At 44.2% G+C, this 22895-nt stretch overlaps 1 protein-coding gene across 1 annotated transcript in view; it reads right to left on the reverse strand.

The window, feature by feature from the left end:
* Positions 1-1704: 1704 nt before the first annotated feature.
* SFSWAP (splicing factor SWAP) overlaps positions 1705-22895 on the reverse strand; it is a 53733-nt gene continuing 32542 nt past the window's right edge. Inside the window, exons 8-13 of the mRNA XM_015823181.1 lie at positions 22310-22556; positions 19941-20072; positions 18548-18641; positions 12059-12233; positions 8256-8489; positions 1705-1907 (exon numbers count right to left, since the gene is read on the reverse strand). Of these exons, the coding sequence (XP_015678667.1) occupies positions 1705-1907; positions 8256-8489; positions 12059-12233; positions 18548-18641; positions 19941-20072; positions 22310-22556 (1085 nt within the window). The remainder of the gene's footprint in view (positions 1908-8255; positions 8490-12058; positions 12234-18547; positions 18642-19940; positions 20073-22309; positions 22557-22895) is intronic.

The following is a 22895-nucleotide window of genomic DNA, read 5'->3' on the forward strand; positions in this document are numbered from 1 at the left end:
ATTTGTGTATATGCATATGGATTTATCCTAATAGGCTCCATTACTGCAAGTGGTTTCTCCAGTGTTTCGACACGTCTTGGTGTGTGCTTCCCCCAACACAATGCTGCTCCTTGAAAAAATATGTTGTTATCTGGAGGGATAATTATGCTCCGGTTCACGGACGTGTTTGGGAAATGGAAATCATGCATGCTTTTATTAGAAACACAAATCTTAGCATTTTCCCCCATGGTTTAGCAAATACACACACACACACACACACAAACCTCCCTGCCCTTTAAATGGGGATGATTTGCTTGACTTTGGAGATATCAGGAAGAGTGGGCCAAGTCGATTTATCACAATTTCTTATATCCCCGAAGACCAACGCGGGGTTCATTTTAGACCATTTTTCTTCTTCCTTTCTTTAAAGAATACTCCTTATTCAATCTCAGTAAACACTAATGTTTTCAGCAGTACTGGTAGCTCTCCCCTTGCCCGCCCTCAAAACGGCGGCTTGGCAATTTTGCCAGCCTTACTAGGCAGACCAGAGGAAGTAATTCTGCTTTATTGTAAAGCTACGGTTAAAAGAATTTTGCAAGTCTGAAAGTACAAATTTACCACTGTCTCCTTTACAGCCTGAGAAACTATGGAGGGTCCCTTCTGAGTGTCTTTCTCCACCCATTATGCAGCTCTGGACTATGCTGTCTCTTATCTGACTGTTCCCTAAGCAGCATCTCGTCTCCCCATTTCCCGAGGTCTTTCTCACATACCATTACAGCCCCCTCCTTTATTGCCCTAGAGACTAGGGAGGGTCTCTTCTGTACCTCTTTCTCCACCCATTATGCAGCTCTGGGCTATGCTGTCTCTTATCTGACTGTTCCCTAGGCAGCATCTCGTCTCCCCATTTCCCGAGGTCTTTCTCACATACCATTACAGCCCCCTCCTTTATTGCCCTAGAGACTAGGGAGGGTCTCTTCTGTACCTCTTTCTCCACCCATTATGCAGCTCTGGGCTATGCTGTCTCTTATCTGACTGTTCCCTAGGCAGCATCTCCCAAGGTCTTTCTCACATGCCATTACAGCTGTCTCCTTTGCAGGATGAGACACTAGAGCGAGCCCCTCCCAGGTCTCGTGCCCCACCCATTATGCAGCTCTGGGCTAGGCTGTCCCTTATCAGATTATTCTATAGGCAGCACTTCTTCCCTCCTTCTCACAAGGTCTTTCTCATATACTATTACAGCCCCCTCCTATATAGCCTGAGAAACTAGGGAGGGTCCCTTCTGAGCGTCTTTCTCCACCCGTTGTTCAGCTGCGGGCTAGGCTGTCTCTTATCTGACTATTCCATAGGCAGCATCTCTTTTCCCCATTTCCAAAGCTCTTTCTCACATACTATTACAGTCCTCTCCTTTACAGCCTAAGAAATTAGGAAGGGTCTCTTCTGAGTGTCTTTCTTCGCCCTTTATGCAGCCCTGGGCTATGCTGCCTCTTATCTGACTGTTCCCTAAGCAGCATCTCATCTCCCCATTTCCCTTCTCACATACTATTACAGCCATCTCCTTTACTGCCCAAGAGACTAGGGAGGGTCTCTTCTGAATCTCTTTCTCCACCCATTATGCAGCTGTGGGCTATGCAGTCTCTTATCTGACCCTTCCCTTGGCAGCATCTCTTTGTCCCCTCCCTCAAGGCCTTTCCCACGTGCCATTACAAACTCCCACTGTAGGATAAACTATGTGCTCACCTCTATGTTAAAGGCACTTTCCTCCATTTTTTCCACTTCCATGTCTGTCAGGGGATTCTTCAGATTCTGCAAAAAGAGGGCGGCTTTCCTTTTTCGTTCCGCTTGAAGCTGCTTCTCTTTCGATTCTTTGGAAGCCTGGGCTAATTTCTCTCTTGCTGCAGCTGCCAACCGGTCTTCTAATTTCTGCTTTGCTGGTGGTGGTGGTGGTGGTGGAGGAGGAGAAAAAGAGAAGACTGTCATTTAACTGAAGACAGTTGGGAGACCAACCGTTTCTTACGCCAAGATGCAGTTTGTCTAAAAATCAGGCGTCTTTAAAAAAACAAAAAAACCCACCACCACCAGCCCAAAATTTACACGGCCTTTTAAAGATTGTTTTGGAAGAACACCTAAAAAAAGGTGTAAGGCAGAACAAAAAGTTTCTTTTTTTTTAAAAAAAAAAGAATAGAAAGTGCTGTGACTGCTCTAACAAAAAAAATAACATCAAACGGCGGATGACTTTTCATTAGCTAACAAAAGACATCATAAAGAACAAAGGCGAAGACGAAATAGCAAAGCTGCCCTAAATTCTGAGAACATGAAAGAGTGGGAGTGGGACTAAGCAGAGAACAAATCCCACTCCCTCCTAGCACCCATGATGTTATCTAGTTGGGTAATGAAACGTCTGCCAGGAAACCACCAAGCTCAGAGAGCATCAAAGACCCGACAGGCCTCCTCCTTCTCCTCCACTTCCCTGCAAACCCCACTCCCTTCTATCACTGATGATGTTACCTAGTTAGGTCACGAAACAACCACAGGAAAACCACCAAGCTGACAGACCCACAGTTCACCCTGAGCTATCTCTAGGAGACATCAAGATGTTAGGCGTGACCTGGGAGACATTCCGAAAGGCTTCTTGAGATGGAGCTAGTAATAGAACTACAGAAAGAACTCAAACAAGGCCTGGAGAAGACTTCAAAAAACAGAGCCCATCTCAGGGCAAGAGCAAGCTAAAATGTGGCAGTAACCATTAGATCCTGGTTACTAAGAACTAAGGCAGCGAAAGGCAACGGGACTAAGATTTTAGGCTGGGCACAGAGATATGCAACATGGCATTTTCTAATCTACTGTCTATCTTTCTCTGGCTCTCATGTAGAGCTTGTTCTCACCATCTCCTATTAAGCGACAGACTGAGCTTAATTATCTTTTATATTGCAACGATTCAAAGAACTGAACTCTGCCCTAATGCTGGGTGAACAAAGCAGAAGGCAATGCCAAGCAGAGACTCCAGGTTAGAGGAAATTTAAGCATTGTACAATAACCGGGGAAGATTAATTGGGGCATAAATTGGAGAGGTGGGAAACAATGGTTCTGAGAACTAGCTCCTAAACTAAGTTAAACATTCTGCTGATGGCGGTCACGTGCATCTTCTCTTACTAATTATGTCTTATTTTAATTATTTCTTAGTTGGTGCCGCTCCCTGCCTCCTTCCACGTAGGGTACAATTACCATGGAAATGTTTTCTGCTTACGCAGGCTTTTTCCAACGCAGTGCTAGAACCGAGTGAGGGAGACAGAAGGGAGGTTAAGCATGCAAGTACAGTTAGTTGTGTACGCTCAACAGCTTTCATTGTCGCTCGCTGTGCTAATTAAAATAGCCCGTGTGTGTTTGGGCGTGTGACAATTGCAAGCTTGGAGGAGGTGCATTTAAGCCACGTCATGTTATGAATGCTTCTCCTAGCTGGTTTTGCTGATAAAAAAAAAAAACCCCATTGATTTTTATCAGGCAGTGGTGCTCTCCCAAGTTTTAAGTGCAGACAGACAGTGAATCACTCAGAGTGCCTTGTGGAGGAGTGAATGCATGGTCCTGATAAGTTCAATGCGACACTGTTGGTGCTGCAGGTTTTTGAGCAAAATGGAGAAAAACAGGCAGGGAAAAACTGCTAAGGACCAAACAAAGACAGCTCTCGTGAGAGAGAGAGAGAAAAAACCATGCATCTCTTCACCTTTTGTTTCCATGCTTTCAAGAGCAGAACTTAACCTTTCAGATGCCTGCCCCTTGACATGGCCCGCCTCTGAATCATGACTTGGCTGGAGTTATAAGTCACAATTAATTAAAAGGGTGGCTGCAATTCATAATCACTGCCCTGCCCTGGTAAAATAAACCCCTCTGAATACACCCACACATGTAAAAGAGCTGTGGCTTAAATAAATGAAGGCTCCGTGTACAGTTCGTCAGTGCAATTGTTTAACCGCTTCCATGTGCTTGCTTGCATAAAATATTTTGACTCTAGTAGTAGACAGTTCCAGAGCCGTGGTGGCGCAGTGGTTAGAATGCAGTATTGCAGGCTAACTCTGCCAACTGCCAGCAGTTCGATTCTCACCGGCTCAAGGTTGATGCAGCCTTCCATCCCTCCGAGGTCAGTAAAATGCAGACCCAGATTGTTGGGGGCAAATATGCTGACTCTGTAAACTGCTTAGAGGGGACTGTAGAGCACTGTGAAGGGGTATATAAGCCAAAGTGCTAGTGATCTACCTTCCTTCCTTCCTTCCTTCCTTCCTTCCTTCCTTCCATAGTGTGCAGTGATTAGAATGCAGTATTGCAGGCTAACTCTGCCGACTGCCAGCAGTTCAATCCTGACCAGCTCAGGGTTGACTCAGCCTTCCATCCTTCCAAGGTCAGTAAAATGTGGACCTGGATTGTTGGGGGGCAATGTGCTGACTCTATAAACGGCTTAGAGAGGGCTGCAAAGCACTGTGAAGTGGTATATAAGTCTAAGGGCTATTGCTATAGATTGACTTAACCCTCAGAGTCAGGTGATTTCTCATAATGTGGGATTACTTGCATGGTAGACAGAGTGCCTGAAGAAAGTTGAAACTCAAGTACTTTGGCCACCTAATGAGAAGGAAGGACTCCCTGGAGAAGGGCCCGATGCTGGGAAAGATGGAGGGCAAGAGAAGAAGGGGACGACAGAGAATGAGGTGGCTGGATGGAGTCGTTGAAGCAGTAGGCGTGAGCTTCAATGGACTCCAGAAGATGGTAGAGGACAGGAAGGCCTGGAGGAACGTTGTCCATGGGGCCGTGATGGGTCAGACACGACTTCGCAACTAACAACAACAACAACTTGCATGGTGGATCTGAACCTCTCTGGAAGTCACATATTGTTATTCTTAAATTTATAGACTGCCTATCCCATGGTTGGAGGCAACTCTGAGTGGCCTTGGTATGTGCAGCATTTATTAATAAGAATATTCTGTATAATTTAGGGCATCCATTCACACTTCCTGGAGTGATGATCTGGGTTTAAACAGAACCGTTTAAAAAAAAATAGTGATCTCTGTTGTGTCTGATTTCCCAGCGAGCCTCGCATTTCACTGATATTTTACAAACGAAATGGATTTGCTTTAGTGCTGATGTACATCTGTGGGCGGATATTAAAAAAGGGACTTTATCAAGATCTGTAAACAGTATTTTAAAATACTGCCTATTTTCCGAATACGAAAGACGGAGATATTATTTCTCCTGAAATTCAGTCTGCCATGTCTCCCTTTTTTACCTGCAGACATGGAATAAAATACTGAACAGTAATTATCCGTCTCTGGAACCTGATTCTCTCTCTCTCTGCCTTCGAAGGCTTCCTGTAGAATATATATATATATATATTTGAAAAATGGGTAATTTTATTTGCAAATGGCTTCACTTTTTTTTTTATTAATAATGATATGTTTGCACTTTGTGGAGGGTTTTTTTTAACAGCAGCTCAAAGTCAACCCCATCACTGTGGTCGCTTCATGAGACTTCTCTATCAAATTACGCTGCTGCGTTTTATTGAATTAGACACACATAAATGCAGATTTAATTATCGCCCGGCGCCGTTCTTTCAGGGAAAGGAAAAATGGAAAGGAGAATAACAGTCTCTTTCCTCCTCTGCCTCATTTATTTCGTGTCTAATATGGCAAATGTCAAGGACCACGAATGGCTCGGTTATTTACTAGCAAATATATTCCGTGTGCGATGCCTCTACCTTTGTAGAAAACGAGCCAGCGTTGCTGATTTACGCTGAACATTTCGTACAGGTAATCTTGTGACGTACAACCATAACGGAGCCCTTAATTTCTGCTGCTAGGTGAGACATTTGCCTAAGTCAATTTTGCCCCATTTTACGACCTGCCTTGCGCCACTGCAGTTGTTAAAATTAGGAAGACGGTGGAATCTGGCTTCGTCATTGACTCTGCCTGTCAGAAAGGTTGCAAAAGGGATCCGCAGGATCCGGAGACACTGCAACTGTTACAAACAGGAACCAGTTGGCAAGCACCCAAATTTGGGTCACGTGACCATGGGGGCCCGCTGCAATGGCCATTAAGTGTGAAAAACGGTCACAAGTCACTAAATGAACTGCTTTTAAGTCGACAACTACCAGTTCTTCCTCTCTTTCATGTCTGCACAGGCCGACAAGAGCCCAAAGGAAGGGAAGAGATGTTTAACGGCTGGATTCCCGCAACTTCCAGATGTGTGAGCTTCGGCTCCCCAAATTCTTGGCTGGGCTAGCCACTGCTGGGAAATTTGGGGTCCAGATGTCCAGGCAGCTGGAAAACTGCCGCTTCTGAGAAACCAGCAATGATGAAATTGTTCTGAGCTTCGAACTCAACAAGTGCTCCTGGTTATTTATGCCTGACATTGTATGATCGGCTCTCTTTTGACTAGTGATGTGAGATTCCTGTTTGCTTTCCAAAAAAAATAATACTTGTTTGGCAACATTTTCTCTAAGGTCCCTTTCGACTCCACGAATCTCTGACCGGGGAAGCAAGGAATGAAGGATTTGCCTTCAGCCTTTATTTGGTCACTGGAGAAGACCGTTCTGGTGTGCTACGCGTTGGCATTTCACTCTTCATTGCCTTGATCTGGGTTAAGTCGGTAGGTATGGCCTCCTAGATTTAATGCTTCATTAAAGAGCTAGTGCTTATAACGATTCTGGGTCTGGGTTGTGCGACGCGAGATGTGCAACTTCCAAAATGTTTATTGAAACAAAACTCACTACTTCATGCCATCGCCTGCTCCACTGGCTAATAGCTTTTGCAGTTATAAAGTTAAAACAGAGTAACGGAGCTGGAAGGGAACTTTGAGGTCTTCTAGTCTAAAGCAGGAAACCTTACACCAGAGGTCTCCAACCTTTTGGGCACCAGGGATGGGTAACGTGGAGAGAGGTTTTTCCGCAGACCGGAGAGTGTGTGGTTGTGTGTGCTGCCTGCATCCCACGGATGGGGCTTTGCTTGTTTGTGCGGACCGGTTGCTGGCATGCCGTGGCCCGGTACCGGTCCACGGACCGGGGGTTGGGGACCTCTGCTTTACACTCAAATAGTTGTCCAGTCTCTTCTTAAAAACTTCCAGTGTTGGAGCATTCACAACTTCTGGAGGCAGGTTGTTCCACTGGTTAATTGTTCTAACTGTCAGGAAGTTTCTCCTTAGTTCTAGGTTGCTTCTCTCCTTGATTAGTTATATCAGTCCTGAATCTACTTCCTTGTAATTTAAACTCCTGGGTTCTAATCCTAAACCCCTTCTAGAAAATCCAGCATCTGCATGAAGTGAATCAATTTTCGTATCGGCAATGCGTTTACATCGGCAGTGTGCTGCAGGTAGTCCGTGAGTTACGACAGCTTGTTTAGTGAGTGTTCAAAGTTACAATGGGACTGAAAAAAAGTGACCCCTGAGCGGTTTTCACACTTACGACCGTTGCTGCATCCCTGTGGCCACATGATCAAAATTTGGATGCTTGGCAACCGGTTCCTATTTATAACAGTTGCACTTTATATTCCAAATCACCAGAAGGCAGGACAAGAAACAATGGATGGAAATTAATCAAGGAGAGAAGCAACTTGAAATTAAGGAGAAACTTCCTAACAGTGAGGACAATAAACCAGTGGAATGGCTTGCCACCAGAGCTTGTGGGCGCTCCATCACTGGAGGTTTTTAAGAAGAGATTGGACAGCCACTTATCTGAAGTGATATGGGATCTCCTGCTCAAGCAGGGAGTTGGACTAGAGGACCTCCAAGGTCCCTTCCAACTGTTATTCTGCCCTTCCTTCCTTCCTTCCTTTTCTTCCTCCCTCCCCCATCACTGGAGGTTTTCAAGAAGAGACTGGACAGCCAATTGTCTGGAATGGTAGAGGCTCTACTGCTTGAGCAGGGGGTTGGACTAGAAGACCTCCAAGGTCCCTTCCAACTGTTATTCTGCTATTCCTTCCTTCCTTCCCTCCCTCCCTCCTTCCTTTTCTTCCTCCCTCCCTCCTCCATCACTGGAGATTTTCAAGAAGAGACTGGACAGCCAATTGTCTGGAATGGTAGAGGTTCTCCTGCTTGAGCAGGGGGCTGGACTAGAAGACCCCTAAGGTCCCTTCCAGCTCTATTCTGATTATTATAACTACAGAGACTCGTATTTCGTCTGCCTTCTGCTCTCTTTCCATCGCCCCCTGCTGAACAAGGTTTCAGCCCCGCCCTACGCAGAAGTAGCTTTCAAACAAGATGTAAGTGTAAACCCCAGTTGATCCAGACCATAGACTTCTTACCTTGCTTGGCTTCCAGTTCTTCTTGGGTCAGCTGAGGCTTCTTCTCTTCCGGAGCGCTGCTGGAGAGGGCGAGGAGGCTGGCACTGTTGGAGGTGCCGCCGGCGTTCTCCTGGCCCTCTTTGCCTTCCTCCTCCTCCTCATCACTATCGTCGTCAAGTTTCACCCGGTTCTTCTCCAAGGGAAGCATGTCGTTTTCTTTGGCCCGGATCGCAAAGCTGATGGGGGCAAAGGAAACTGTGGGGAAAGAAAGGACTATTTGTAAACCAGTAATTGCAACTTGAAACCCGTTGGGTCTAGTGGTCAAGGCACCAGGCTGGAAACCAGGAGACAGTGAGTTCTAGTCCCACTTTAGGCATGAAAGCTAGCTGGGTGATTTTAAGTCAATCACTGGGTGACTGTGAATTCTAGTCCCACCTTAGGCATGAAAGCTAGCTGGGTGATTTTAAGTCAATCACCGGGTGACTGTGAATTCTAGTCCCACCTTAGGCATGAAAGCTAGCTGGGTGACTTTAGGTCAATGACCAGGGGACTGTGAATTCTAGTCCCGTCTTAGCCATGGCAGCTGGCTGGGTAATTTTGGGTCAATCACCAGGAGATGGTGAATTCTAGTTTCACCTTCAGGCATGAAAGCCAGCTGAGTGACTTTGAGCCAATCCCCAGGAGACAGTGAGTTCTAGTCCCACCTTAGGCATAAAGGCTAGCTGGGTAATTTTAGGTCAATCACCAGGGGATTGTGAATTCTAGTCCCACCTTAGGGATGCCAGCTAGTTGAGTAATTTTGGGTCAATCACCAGGAGATGGTGAGTTCTAGTCCCACCTTAGGCATGAAAGCCAGCTGGGTGACTTTAGGTCAATCACCAGGGGACTGTGAATTCTAGTCTCATCTTAGCCATGGCAGCTGGCTGGGTAATTTGGGGTCAATCGTCAAGGAGATGGTGAGTTCTAGTCCCGCCTTAGCCATAAAAACTGACTCGGTGACTCTGAGCCACCCACAGGGCTGCTGTTGTGGAGGAGGAATGTCGGAGATCTTGGCCATCTCTGAGTTATTTGTAAAAATAATAAAGGCAGGATACAAATAAATAAATAATCTTTTTACTGCCCGTTGCAGAGCTGTTTTGGGTGGGTGGGTGGGAGAAGTAGGAGGAACAGTCTAACAGAATAGAGGAGGATGTAGCCCTCAACTTCATTCATGCTGCCCTTGGCTGAATTTTAATTCTCCTTTTAAAGAAGCCTGTTCAGACCAGGGTAGGACATAGAGCAGGGGTCCCCAAGCCCCGGTCCGTGGACCAGGACCGGCCTGCGGCCTGCCAGCAACCAAGCTGCACAAACAAGCAAAGCCCCATCCGTGGGATGCAGGCAGCATACAAAACCACACACACACCCCCGGTCCACAGAAAAACCTCTCTCCAGGTTACCGGTCCCTGGTGCCCAAAAGGTTGGGGACCTCTGACACAGAGGAGGAAAAATAAACCCAAAAAGCAAGTGGTTACCCCCATCCATTTTTGCCTCGGCCTCTTAACCATATGCAACCAGGTGCCCCCACCCCCAAAAAACGCGGTCCTTGAACAAAAGAAGGTTGCTCCCCCTGCAAAAACAGAATTATACTATGGAATTCCCTTCTGAGTGTGTCACGCCTGGCCGCATCGTTATTTGGATGAAAGCAATATGTTTTTTCCCCAGGAGTTTGGGGATTTTTTTTTCTCCAGACCACTTGTTATTTTCTGTGGATTAAGGGTAAGCTCAGTTACCCACCCAAGACCCCTGGGTAATCAAAACAGCTTCCTTGACGTGCACAAGGGAGACCCCCAAGCAAGCTTAAAGGGACTTGTGCTTCCCAGTAGCCTTGGGGGGGGGGGACATAATGGAGGAGAAAAGCAGAACTGCTCAATGGAAATGGAAAATGCTTCATGTTGGGGATTAAAAGACGCGAAATTGGCAGCCAGGTATCTGAAAAGAGGACCGTTTTTGTACGGGATCCCTTGGTTCCACATCAGAATTGGGCCGCCACCGGTGGCTTAAACCGCCCCTCCTTTGCTGTGGTGCTGAGGCTTGGCACAGCCTTCTAATGACTGCTTGTTGTGTTGTGGTTCCCTCTAATTAGCTGTCACCTCGGGATAAAAATACGCCAGAAAATATTGTGACCGTACATCCTGCTGTCTAATTTCTTTTAGATCTCTCTTAAAGGAATGAGAGTGGGAGAGGATTAATATATATATATATAAAAAATGAAAGTGTGTTTCCGAGCAAGTTCTTTTTCTGGAAACAAGGACCAATATTACAGCTTTTTTTTTAAAACTTCCCCCCGACAGACTCAACACACCGCCGCAGAGTTGCTTTTAAAGGGGGAAAAAAAAAATCTTTAGTAAATTGACTTTCTATTAAAGGGGATGGAGTAAAGCCATGCGGGTATATCTGCCCCGAGGCTTATATCCACTAAGTAGCAAAGGCCCTTTGTACAATTTGCAATTACTCATGAGAGGTGTTCTTCAAATTGCAGGAAGTTAACTTGGTTTTTTTTTTTACCCTGGATAATAAGCACCTGCTGTTTGGGTGGTACGGACACCATTTGGACCTGATCAGGCTGCCAGTCTGTGAAAAATACAACTGGGATCCCCTCCCGACATTCATTTCAACATCATCAATCTATTCTCCAAAGTACCTGCGGGCAGGACAAGAAGTAATGGATGGAAACTAATCAAAGAGAGATCTAACTAGAACTAAGGAGAAGTTTCTTGACAGCGAGAACGATTACTCAGTAGAACGGCATGCCTCCAGAGGTTGAGGGTGCTCCAACATTGGAAGTTTGATTCTAAGAGGTTTGATTCAGCCCTATTCTATGAGATAGATAAGATAGGTAGGTAGGTACATAGACAAGATAGGTAGATTGGTAGATAGGTGGATGGATGGATAGGTAGGTAGGTAGACAGACAGAGATATAAACAGACAGACAGACATAGACAGATAGACATCGATAGAGAGAGAGAGAGAGATAGACACAGAGAGATATAGACAGACAGACATAGACAGATAGACAGACATAGATAGATACAGACAATAGATACAGATAGATAGACATAGATAGACAGATAGATAGTTATAGATAGATAGATAGATAGATAGATAGATAGATAGATAGATAGATAGATAGATAGATAGATAGATAGACAGACAGACAGACAGACAGACAGACAGACAGAGACAGACAGACAGGCATAGACAGACAGACACAGATAGATAGATAAGGTAGATAGGTAGGCACAGATAGATAGATATAGATAGATAAACAGACAGATACACAGACATGGATAGATAGATAGATAGATAGATAGATAGATAGATAGATAGATAGATAGAGATAAATAGGATAGATAGGCATAGATAGATAGGATAGATAGATATGCATAGATAGATAAAAATAGATAGATAGGTAGGTAGGTAGGTAGATAGATAAAACTTCCTGAGGTTTTTAAGAAATTGGACAACCATTTGTCCAGAATCGTATAGGATCTCCTGCTTGACCAGGGGGTTGGACTAGAAGACCTCCCAGGTCCCTCTTCCAACTCTGTTATTCTGTATTCTTTCCAGGGCTTATTTTAGCCCTCTCCAATTCATCCAAATCCATTTAAACTAGCGATGTGTGGGATTACTTCCCTTTCATTTCATAGCCTGTCTCTCATCTTAAAAATCCTAATTCAGTAGCACCTTTCAGAAGGGGGCCGGGAGCCAGACGGAACATTTCTGGGTGCCAAAAATGTGACTTGCTCCTCTCAAAAGGACAGGGCTTGATCTGGACCGAGACTTACCTTTTATCAGCTTGCCATCGTTGGCAATTTTGATGGCGGCCAGGTCCTTCGCATTGCTTCCCTGAGCAGCTGCATCGGCATCTTCGGGAATCTGCTCAGCGGGAAACTGCGTCTCTCCAGGCACCGCATCGGACGCAGCATCGGTAGGGACGTCCTCAGATAAAGAGGCGACATGCTTTTAAAGAGGGGGGAGGAAAAAAAAATCCACTATGTAGCACGCTTCAAAACTGGAAGCCGCAGCAGAATAAGTGCAAAGAAACCCACCGCGCGACAACGTGCTTTCAACTGGGCAGCGCATAAACCCACGCTGGGTTCTTCAGGATGTTTCAAACTGATGAATGAAACAGGCTTAAAAACAGCATGGGTCACCCAGCTTTTGAGCCAGGAGGTCTTCCAAACAGGTAACCATACTGACAGCTTAGCGAGTCTTGAATAATTTCACAAGAGCTGAACTGAGCAATCGACAGCAAGCGCAGACAGGCAGTCCTCGAGTTAGTTAGGGCCATTTATTTAACGACCGAAAGTTATGAAAGCACCCCCAGAAGTGACCTATGATCGGTCCTCGCACTGAGGATCATGGCGGCATCCTCACGGCCATGTCATCAAAATGTGGGCGATCCTCAACCCAAATTTATGATGGTTGGAAACTGATCAAGGAGAGAAGCAACCTGGAATTACGGAGAAACTTCCTGACAGACTGGACAATTAAACAGTGGAACAGCCTGCCACCAGAAAACTGGAGGTTTTTAAGAAGAAATAATAGAATAGAATAGAATAGAATAAGAATAAGGAATAGAATAGAATAGGGAATAGAATAGAACAGAACAGAAATAAGGAATAGAATAGAATAGAACAGAACAGAAATAAGGAATAGAATAGAATATAACAGAAATAAGGAATAGAATAGAATAGAATAGAATAGAATAGAATAGAATAGAATAGAGCTGGAAGGGATCTTGGAGGTCTTCTAGTCCAGCCCCCTGCTCAAGCAGGAGAACCTATACTGTCTCGGACAGGTGAATGTTTAGTTCTCTATTCTATTCTATTCTATTCTATTCTATTCTATTCTATTCTATTCTATTCTATTCTATTCTATTCCCTATTCTTATTCTTATTCTCTTCTATTCTTAGTAATAAAGTTGGAAGGGACCTTGGAAGTATTCTCTTCTCTTCTCTCCTCTTCTCCTATCCTCTCCTATCCTCTTCCAGTGTGAGAAGAATGCCATTTATGAACTTCCCAGCCAGCCCTGACAAGCAAAGTCAATGGGGAAGCCAGACTGACTTAACAGCCGGGTTACTAATTTTAACAGCTGCAGTGAAAGGTCGTAAAACGGGCCCAAACTCACTTAACAAACATCTCACCTAACAACAGAAATTTGAGATTCAATTGTGGTCGTAGGTTGAGGACTACCTGTACATGGGTCTCTGGGCGAGAGAGTCTGGGGCCCTTACAATTTCACCAGAGGGATTCTGTACTCAGAGAAAAGTGGATTTCTTCTCGTGCGAGTGAAATAAAAAGAAAGGATCTTAAAAGGTTATTGTACATGGATTTTAATTAAAAGCCCCCATGGCATTCATTACCTGAACAAATATATATATATATCAAAGCTGTCTGTACATCATAATGACAAGACTGTTCTCAGGGTTACAATCCCAATTGCTGATACCAGTAAATTGGCAGCCGTATGAGAAGATATTATTACATCTCGGCGTGAAAAGATAAAGGAATATCATTTCTGTCTTTAATCAACGGGGAGGGAGAACTGTGGAAGGCACATAAAATGTTCAATCAAACCAACTTAAGCAAGTATTTTATCAGAAGCAATGCCCACCCACACTAGGCTTCCTCGACTTCCAGACCGTTTTTTAACGGTTTCAGGAGACAATGAGAACACCAAAAACTGCCTAAAATCAACTATTTCAGCCATCAACACTAAGACATCCAAACCTTTGTGGCTGTCTTAGAGATGAGGTTTGCAAAGCTCTATCATGATGAGGCTGTAGGCAGGCCCAGAGGATGGGAGGGAGGCTTTTGGAAGAGTTGGTGGCGGCGGCAGCATTCTCCAGGGGTGAAAAGGAGTGAGGCCTCTTTAAGGAAAAGGTGGAAGAGACAAGATCAGAAAAAGAAAAGGAGGCGAGGTTGTCGTGCAGGAATACAAGCTAATTTGAGGGATAATCCACATGGAGCTCCCTTTCCATCTGTCCTGTTTGCCATCGTTCGCTCCCTAGAGCAGTGGTGGCGAACCAATGGCACGGGTGCCAGAGGCGGCACGCAGAGCCCTCTCTATGGGCACGCGCGCCATCGCCTCAGTCCCAGGCCTTCAGCTGGGTTTTATAAAACCTTTTCGCTTTAGGCTTCTGCCGCTGTGTACAAAAAAAGAGGTTCAATCAATCAGTCAATTTCAACTTCTCACGGAAAAGAAAAGATCTTGCAAAGTTGGAATTGATTGATTGAACTTTTTCGTCTCACCCAGTCTGCCGTTACCACCGCAGCCACACCCACCCAATGGGCCACGCCCACCCGGCACCCGACGATGCATAAGTGGGTTTTGGGTTGCAGTTTGGGCACTCGGTCTCTAAAAGGTTCGCCATCACTGCCCTAGAGACTAAAATGGAAGATCTGTAACTTGAGCTGGCCACGGACAAGGAGTGTCTATCGGAGGTGGTGACCCTTTGAGAGCTGTATGCAACGAAATTTCATTTTGATGTATGCCGATTGGTGTACTTTCAAAGTGACAATAAAGTTATTATTATTATTATTATTACTATCAGAGACTGGCTGCAGAAGCAAAAAATTTTATGCCCCCTCGGCCATGTGGCTGTCCCTGGCCAGCTCATGTGGTCTGTTTTTATTTCGAAGGCGACTGCTATTTCCCCCCCCCCCACACACACAATTTACGTATGTGCATGCATGCATGCCTTCGCACCTTCATAACCCTGTTGGTTCAGCCCTCCAAAACAGTCCCCGTTTCTCATGTGGCTCCTTGGGATAATTAATCTAGAATGTCGCTACCCTGACTCTCTTCCCCAATCTCCCTTCGGGAGCATGCAGTATCTTATATCAAGACTGACTTGGTTAAGATGCCTGCTAACTTCTATCGCTACTCAACTTGCCATAGAAACAGGAGTGGGTGGGTAGAAAGAGGGAAGGCGACGGGATTCTAAAAAGCCACCCATGGACCATGAGATTCAAGGTCACAAAAGCAGGTGTCTGACGGAGAAGTGGACCCCTTCTCATAACAAACCAAAGAAGGATGATTGGGCAACGTGGACACTCGGTGGCTGGGGGTTATGGAAGGCTATTTTTAACTTAACCAGATTTTCACGTGGGAAAACCACGCTTCTTCTTTTTTGCTTCTTCAGTTCTGAGATGTGTACTCAACAAAGTTTATCTTCTACGGCATTTCAACGCCTGAAGATTTCTTGATCTTGAGTTCGCTAGTCGAGACAGCTGGCATCTTAACTCGGGCCTCTTTCGGGACAGCGCGGTGTTGCCAAACTCCCTTCCCCCCTCTGCTCCTACAGGTGTACAATCCATCACACCAGCAGAAGAAAAGGATGGAGCAGTTTCTCCACCGGCATTCACTTCCAACAGGGTGAACCAGTTCTACTAATTCTCAGCAACGGATCTGGATGAGAACTGAATTCTACTCTAAGCTGGAAACGGCCTCGGTTGGAAACCCTGGGCCAGAGTATGAACACCAAGGCCAATCATTTTACATTTCGGTTCTCATTCAAATGTACGTGGCGCTACTATTTCACGATCGTTACAGCGATCCAGAGATTCATTAACAAGCCCTGTGCTAAGAGCTCACATTATGACTGTACAAAGCCATTTTAAATGAAAAAAATGACTCAAGATATACTGAGGGTTTTGGAGCGGGGAGGGGGAGAACGAAGCCTTCAAGGAACAATCTTCAGGTCTAACTCTGCTTATCTGCTGCCTCTAATAGCACCAATAAAGTTTAAGAGTGCTCGTGGCAGGAATTTCTATCTCCCTATGCTCAAAAAAGAAGAAATAAATACATTAGCTAGTACATTTCAGTCCTAAGAGCACCGTCTTCAAAAGAGGAAGGGGGTGAATTTATTCACCAAAGATCTGGCTACATTTTGCTTAATGAGGAAGAAATGTAATTGCAAGAAAAAAAAAATTAATGATCGAATTGGAAGCTACCTTGAGTGGACTTAACATTACTGCATATATTTGCTTACTGTATCAGTTTTTAGCTAATTTCATGCATTGCCTTCAAGCGTGGCTTAAGTGTCGTTGGCTGAATAAGTTATCATTTGGACGTCTTTACTCTTTAAACTAAACCAGATTAGATCACCATGATTGCTAAACTGCAGGCTCGACTTAAAGACAGCAACTGGGACTGAAAATTGCCGCCGTACGTCGCAGCAATCGTGAGCCATCACATGACCGGACTTGATTTTTAGGCTCATTTTTACCACGGTCGTAAAGTGAACCAATGGTCGTTCAGCAGATCACTGGGTCATTAAGCAAATCTGGCCTCCCCAATTTTGGCTTTTGTTGGTCGAAAGTGGCTGGGAAGGTGGCAAATTGTGAGCATGTGAACCTTAAGATGCTGCAACTGTCATAAATGAATAGAATAGAATAGAATATTCTATTCTATTCATCCCATCCTCTATTCTATTCTATTCTTATTCTATTCTTCTACCTCTATTCTATTCTATTACATCCCATCCATCTCATATTCTATTCTATTCTATTCTATTCTATTCTATTCTTATTCTACTCTACTCCATTCCATATTCTACTCTACTCTACTCCATATTCTATTCTATTCTACTCTACTCTATTCTCTTATTCTATTCTACTCTACTCCATTCCATATTCTACTCTACTCCACTCCACTCCATATTCTATTCTATTCTTATTCTATTCTTCTATCCCTATTCTATTCTATTCTATTACACCCCATCCATCCCATATTCTATTCTATTCTATTCTATTCTATTCTATTCTATTCTATTCTATTCTATTCTATTCTATTCTATTCTATTCTTATTCTACTCTACTCCATTCCATATTCTACTCTACTCTACTCTACTCTACTCCATATTCTATTCTATTCTATTCTATTCTATTCTATTCTATTCTATTCTAGTCTAGTCTAGTCTAGTCTATTATTCTATTCTATTCTATTCCTTTTGAAAAAAATAAACAGTTCACATGCCATGTTCCTCTCCCCCACCCCCGGAAAACAGACAGCATTGTTTGACGGCCCATTAAACCGAATGGCAAAAATCTGTTTAAAATTGGAAGAGCACTCTGCTTCATTAGTGTCCCGGCTATTAATTTCAAAAGCACCCTTGTCCCCATTATGGCAAAAAGGAGCGAAACAGAAGAGTTTCCTGGCAACCACACGATGTGTTTACAATCTGTTTCATCAAATACAAAAATGCGCACAGTAAACAATTCAGAGAAAAACATAAAAGGTAGAGCACAAAGCAATGGGGCCCTGCAAGTGACCAAGCCATATTGGGGGGAGGGCTTGTGTCACAAAGCTTCTGAAATAAAGGGAAAAACACAAATACAGACTGCGAATGACATTCTGCATTTCACTGGTGTTTGGTAATATTACCTAAACCAGGAAAATCTACTGCACTGGCCCAAAAGGAAGGTGAGTCTGAATTTAACCTCCCCGCCCATACACCCAAGAAAGATGAGACAGAGATGTCCAGACTACCCATGAGTGCAGAAGACAACTGTGCCAACTTAGTGGTACCAATTACTAACCTCAGTTCAAGGCAAAACCATACATTAAAATTAACCAAGTTCAATAACAACTGCCTATAAGATGCTCATTTCTAAAATTGGCAGATCCCATCTGATTACATCGATCATTTTCATCCAGAGATATAACATAGGCTCATATTTTTAAAAGCCTGTAAACAGTACATACACACATGAAGAATTGGCTTCCAGCCATTTTTAAGGTAACGGGCATACACACAGACAGAGAGAATATTTGTGAGGTCCTTGGCGTTCTTTGAGTTTGGTTGTTTTCTTGCAGATGTTTCATTACCTATCTTGGTTACCTTAGTTATCACTAAGATGAACGGCAAATCAACAGCTAAGTTGTAAACCCAGCTCACTCAAGGAACTACCAAGAAGAAAACACTTCCATCAACAATGACAGGGCAAGCCACTTTTGTGTATCAACAGAGAGCAAACTCCGTTCTCTTCTAGCACTGATGATGTTACCTAGTTGGGTCATGAAAGGTCTGCAAGAAAACCACCAAGCTCAGAGAGCACCAAGGACCCCACAGTCCTCCTCCTTCTCCTCCTCTCCATAAATTCCACTCATCATCCCCTCCCACAGTAACAAAGAGGGCAGACAACACATTTTTAACAACAAATCTACTGATGGGGAACTGGTTCCTCTCTGAACTGCCCCAGTTGACACTCCGGGGATAAAACAAGCCAACAAGTATCACTGTTATATTATACTTTCGTAAACCTACCTTTGAGCTGTCGCTAGCCTCTTTCTGAAGGAAGTACTGTTTCTTAAATTCGTAGTAGGCATTGTATTGATGCCAAGGCTGCAGAAATTCAAATCTGTTGAGAGAGAGACAAAAATGTACATAGCTGTCAACTGTCAGAGCGTGCGAGATAACCCAGGAGTAAACACAGTAAACAGTGGTCTATATTAAAAGGTGGTTTATCTTACACTATCTACAATGTCACATACCAGGGATAATATACATACACGTGCTAATACAGCAGGATCTAACACACCACAGTTACAGCAGGAAACGGAAGAGAAAGAACACATCAGAGGAACCGTCTATTTTATACAAAGGCTCTTAAAGAGACTCAGACCCTGCTGAGTCATTCCCATCATTACATCTTACATTAAGCTGGTTAGCTGTTAAATCATTAAATCAGTAAGCTGGTTAGCTGTTAAATCATTAACTTAACATCAATTTATGACCACAGATTGGACTGGACTGTTGGTCCTTATGATCATACGTTGTGCTGGACAATTTTTAGGGAGGTGGTTAAGTGAACCACTACCAGTTAAGTGAATCCAACTATGCCAATGGGTGTTTTTAACTTGCAAATTACAATCCCAGGATGCGGTGGCGAATGTGACTGTTGTAAGTGCAGATAGAGGTCATAAGTCACTTTTTCCACCAAGGCCGTTGTAACTTTGAATCACTGTAAGTTGAAAGTTGAGAACTACTTATGATATAGGCAGTCCTCGACTTACAACAGTTCATTTAGTGACCGCTTAAAATTACGACACTGAAAAAAGTGACTTTTTTCACACATCTGTGACCTGCTGACAAGCAATTGGGGAAGTCCTATTCACTTAACAGCCGTATTACTAACTTAACAACTGCAGTGGTTCTCTTAACAGCTGTGGGCGAGAAACGTCGCAAAATGAGGCAAAATCCACTTAACAAATGTCTCACTTAACATCAGAAATGTTGGGCTCATATTAGTAAATGGAGGACTACCTGTAGTCCCTCTCTGTGAGGGAGACGGATAATTTAAAAAGGTGACACAGAAGTCAGCGTAGGGAAAATACGCGTGTCCCTCAACTGTAAGTTGTGGCTTTAATTTATTATTTCCTCACCTCAAGATGCGATTTGATATTCTGAGAATAATAAATTACACCCCAAGGGCCATATATGTCTGGAAGCCAAGCTTCAAGATTCTTGGGCAATAAAACGCTTTATCGTTAACTTCCAGAAGTTTCTTGAATTTTAAGGTGAGGAACTACAATAGATTACTATGGTTTGTTTTTTTCCTTCTTTTTCTGACAAGACTGTCAATAAGCGAGTGGAACAAAGCTACTTGCTTGCAGGGTTATTGTAAAATGAAATTAAGAGCGAAGTCTGCCATACTCACCTCGGATCATTCTTGGCACGAACGCTGGTCTCAAATTTAATCCCATTTCTTGCAACGTACTCTGCCAGCTTGTCAATTACAGGCTGGATATCTGGAGGTGGAGGGATGACGGCAACCACTGGTGGAATTGAGCTGGGAAATGTCAAAGAGTTGTAAGATTTACACAGGCAGAGAACACAACCTATTGAAGGGGGAGGGGAAGGAGGGGAGAAGCAGCTCAATTTTTTAAGACATCACATGACCAAGGGCTAAACAGGGAAAAGCCAGGTGCTTCAACAGCATCAGGGGGAAGGAAAAAAAGGGAAATGCAGATCAAAGGTCCAGGCAGGGTTTTAAAACTTTTAAGACATTCGACTAAGATGAGGATGAATCTGAATGATTCATCCTGGTAATTCTGGAGAGCCTGCCATTGTTTGAAGCAGGATGATCACCAAGGAGAGACAAGAAATAGCTTTGGAATAATTTGGTATGCAGAGCTTCTGTCAGACAATAGGTACTTATTGAAATTCTCTACATATTCTAGAGAGCTAAGATCCTGCTTTAATTGCATGCTGTTCTTTTGGAACAGGTTCTTTTATGGGAGAGACACACACCCACACGCTATTATTTTCATTACAAGAAACTCCAAAGCGATATTCATTTCAAATATTTATGTTGTGCAATTAAAAAGAAAGGCTAGCAATACAATCAACCATAGAAACCACCTTATTTGATTTTTATCCCACCTTTATTACTTTATAAGTTACTCGAGGCAGCAAACATACATGAGACTTAATCCTTCCTGCTATTTTCCTTACAACGACAACCATGCGAGGTGGGTTGGACTGAGAGAGGGGGACTGGCCTGGAGTCGCCCAGCCGACTTTCATGGCTAAGGCAGGACTAGAACTCCCAATCTCCTGGTGATTGGTCCAAAGTCACCCAGCTGGCTTTCATGGCTAAGGCAGGACTAGAACTCCCAATCTCCTGGTGATTGGTCCAAAGTCACCCAGCTGGCTTTCATGACTAAGGCAGGACTAGAACTCCCAATCTCCTGGTGATTGGTCCAAAGTCACCCAGCTGGCTTTCATGGCTAAGGCAGGACTAGAACTCCCAATCTCCTGGTGATTGGTCCAAAGTCACCCAGCTGGCTTTCATGGCTAAGGCAGGACTAGAACTCCCAATCTCCTGGTGATTGGTCCAAAGTCAACTAGCTGGCTTTCATGACTAAGGCAGGACTAGAACTCCCAATCTCCTGGTGATTGGTCCAAAGTCACCCACTTGGTTTTCCATGCCTAAGACGGGTCACCATCTCCTGGTCACTGGCCCAAGTTACCCAGCTGGCTTTCACGTCTAAGGCAGAACTGGAACTCACTGTCTCCTGGTTTGTAGGCCAGCATCTTAACCCCTAGACCAAATTGGGCTCTCAAAAATGAAAAGAAAAAAAAAAGATGGGACACTATGTCCTCATGTGGGACACTAGAATAAAATGAGCATCATCAGGCTTTGATATGGCCAACAGAATATCCTCTCCAGAACGTAAACTTGGGAAAGACCCATCTGGAAGTGGGTGGTTCATTAAACAGAAATTAACTAGGCTTCTTGCACATTATCAGCCTGCACAGGGCTGGCAGGGGAGGAGAGCAGATTATTTTAGTGAAAAGATTAATTGCTGACCAAGAAGGCCATCCCCCCCAAAAAAATGTCAAAAAGCCTTTTAAGAATATCACGCATGAAACAAAACTAGACAAGACAAACATACCAGCTCTTTTGCGCTCTGTCTAAAGCTCTGACAATTTTAGGATATAATGAGACACCCTTTTATTTGAGCTGCCTTTTTAATTATTCACATTTAATCACTTGAACATATTCAACTGTCCACTGCCTGGTAACTGGGGAGCCTTCTTGCCAAAGCCTGGTCTGAAAAACCAGCCCAGCCACTTGGAATTGCTGCGAGGCTGCTGACACTACGACAACACACAGGACCCAGGTTTATATAAATGCAAAAGCTGGGAAGGAAGGAAGGAAGGAAGGAAGGAAGGAAGGAAGGAAGGAAGGAAGGAAGGAAGGAAGGAAGGAAGGAAGGAAGGAAGGAAGGAAGGAAGGAAGGAAGGAAGGAAGGAAGGAAGGAAGGAAGGCAAACTGATTTCTGATGCTTGTAGAAAAACCCTCTGACTTGATACCTACTGCTATCCAGTCAATATTATCTGAGCACCAATGAATTGTTGAGTCTAACCAACGAGTTATTGTCATCAGCTTGGGTTTACTTTCAGCAGTGGGTTCCCCCTACCATTAGGAAAAGATGTTCTGTTACACAGGCAGGTTGTTAGTTACACAATCCACTCAACCAAACTCCTGCTCTACTACACAGGCCAACATAAAATAGGATACCTTGCTGAAGTGCTTGTGCCAGGCAATGCACCGCTTGTGTCTTCACTTGCTTCTGAAGAGGGTGGGGGTGTCGTGCCGGGAGGCGGAGGCGCTGTGATCGTGGCTACGCCGGTAGTGCTTGACACCGTCACCCCAGCTGGCAGGGCGCTATAGTAAGTAGCCATGTCAATCCCAGGTGGCGGTGGGGCGAGGCAGTATGACCCATCAGGCAACATGTAGTAACTGTAGTACATGGCTGCCATGGCTGCTATAAAAAAAAAATATTAAGATGATCAGAATTTTGACCAGCCTGGATAGAAAAGGCCAACTCAAACAGCAGCATGGATCCTTGTCCCAACTCCTACAGCTCTGCACGTAGCTGCAACATGCCTACAACACTGCTTAGATTCAACTATGAAGCTTACTAATATGTGGGGTCCTTGGTGCTCTCTGAGCTTGGTTGTGTTCTTGCAGACGTTTCATGACCCAACTAGGTAACATTGTCAGTGCTAGAAGGAAATGGAATTTATGGAGAGGAGAGGAGAGGAGGAAGGAAGGAGGGAAGGAAGGAGGGAAGGAAGGAAGGAAGGAAGGAAGGAAGGAAGGA

Source organism: Protobothrops mucrosquamatus, unplaced genomic scaffold (genome assembly GCF_001527695.2).
Source record: "Protobothrops mucrosquamatus isolate PMUCROS unplaced genomic scaffold, P.Mucros_1.0 scaffold1792, whole genome shotgun sequence".
NCBI lineage: Eukaryota > Metazoa > Chordata > Lepidosauria > Squamata > Viperidae > Protobothrops > Protobothrops mucrosquamatus.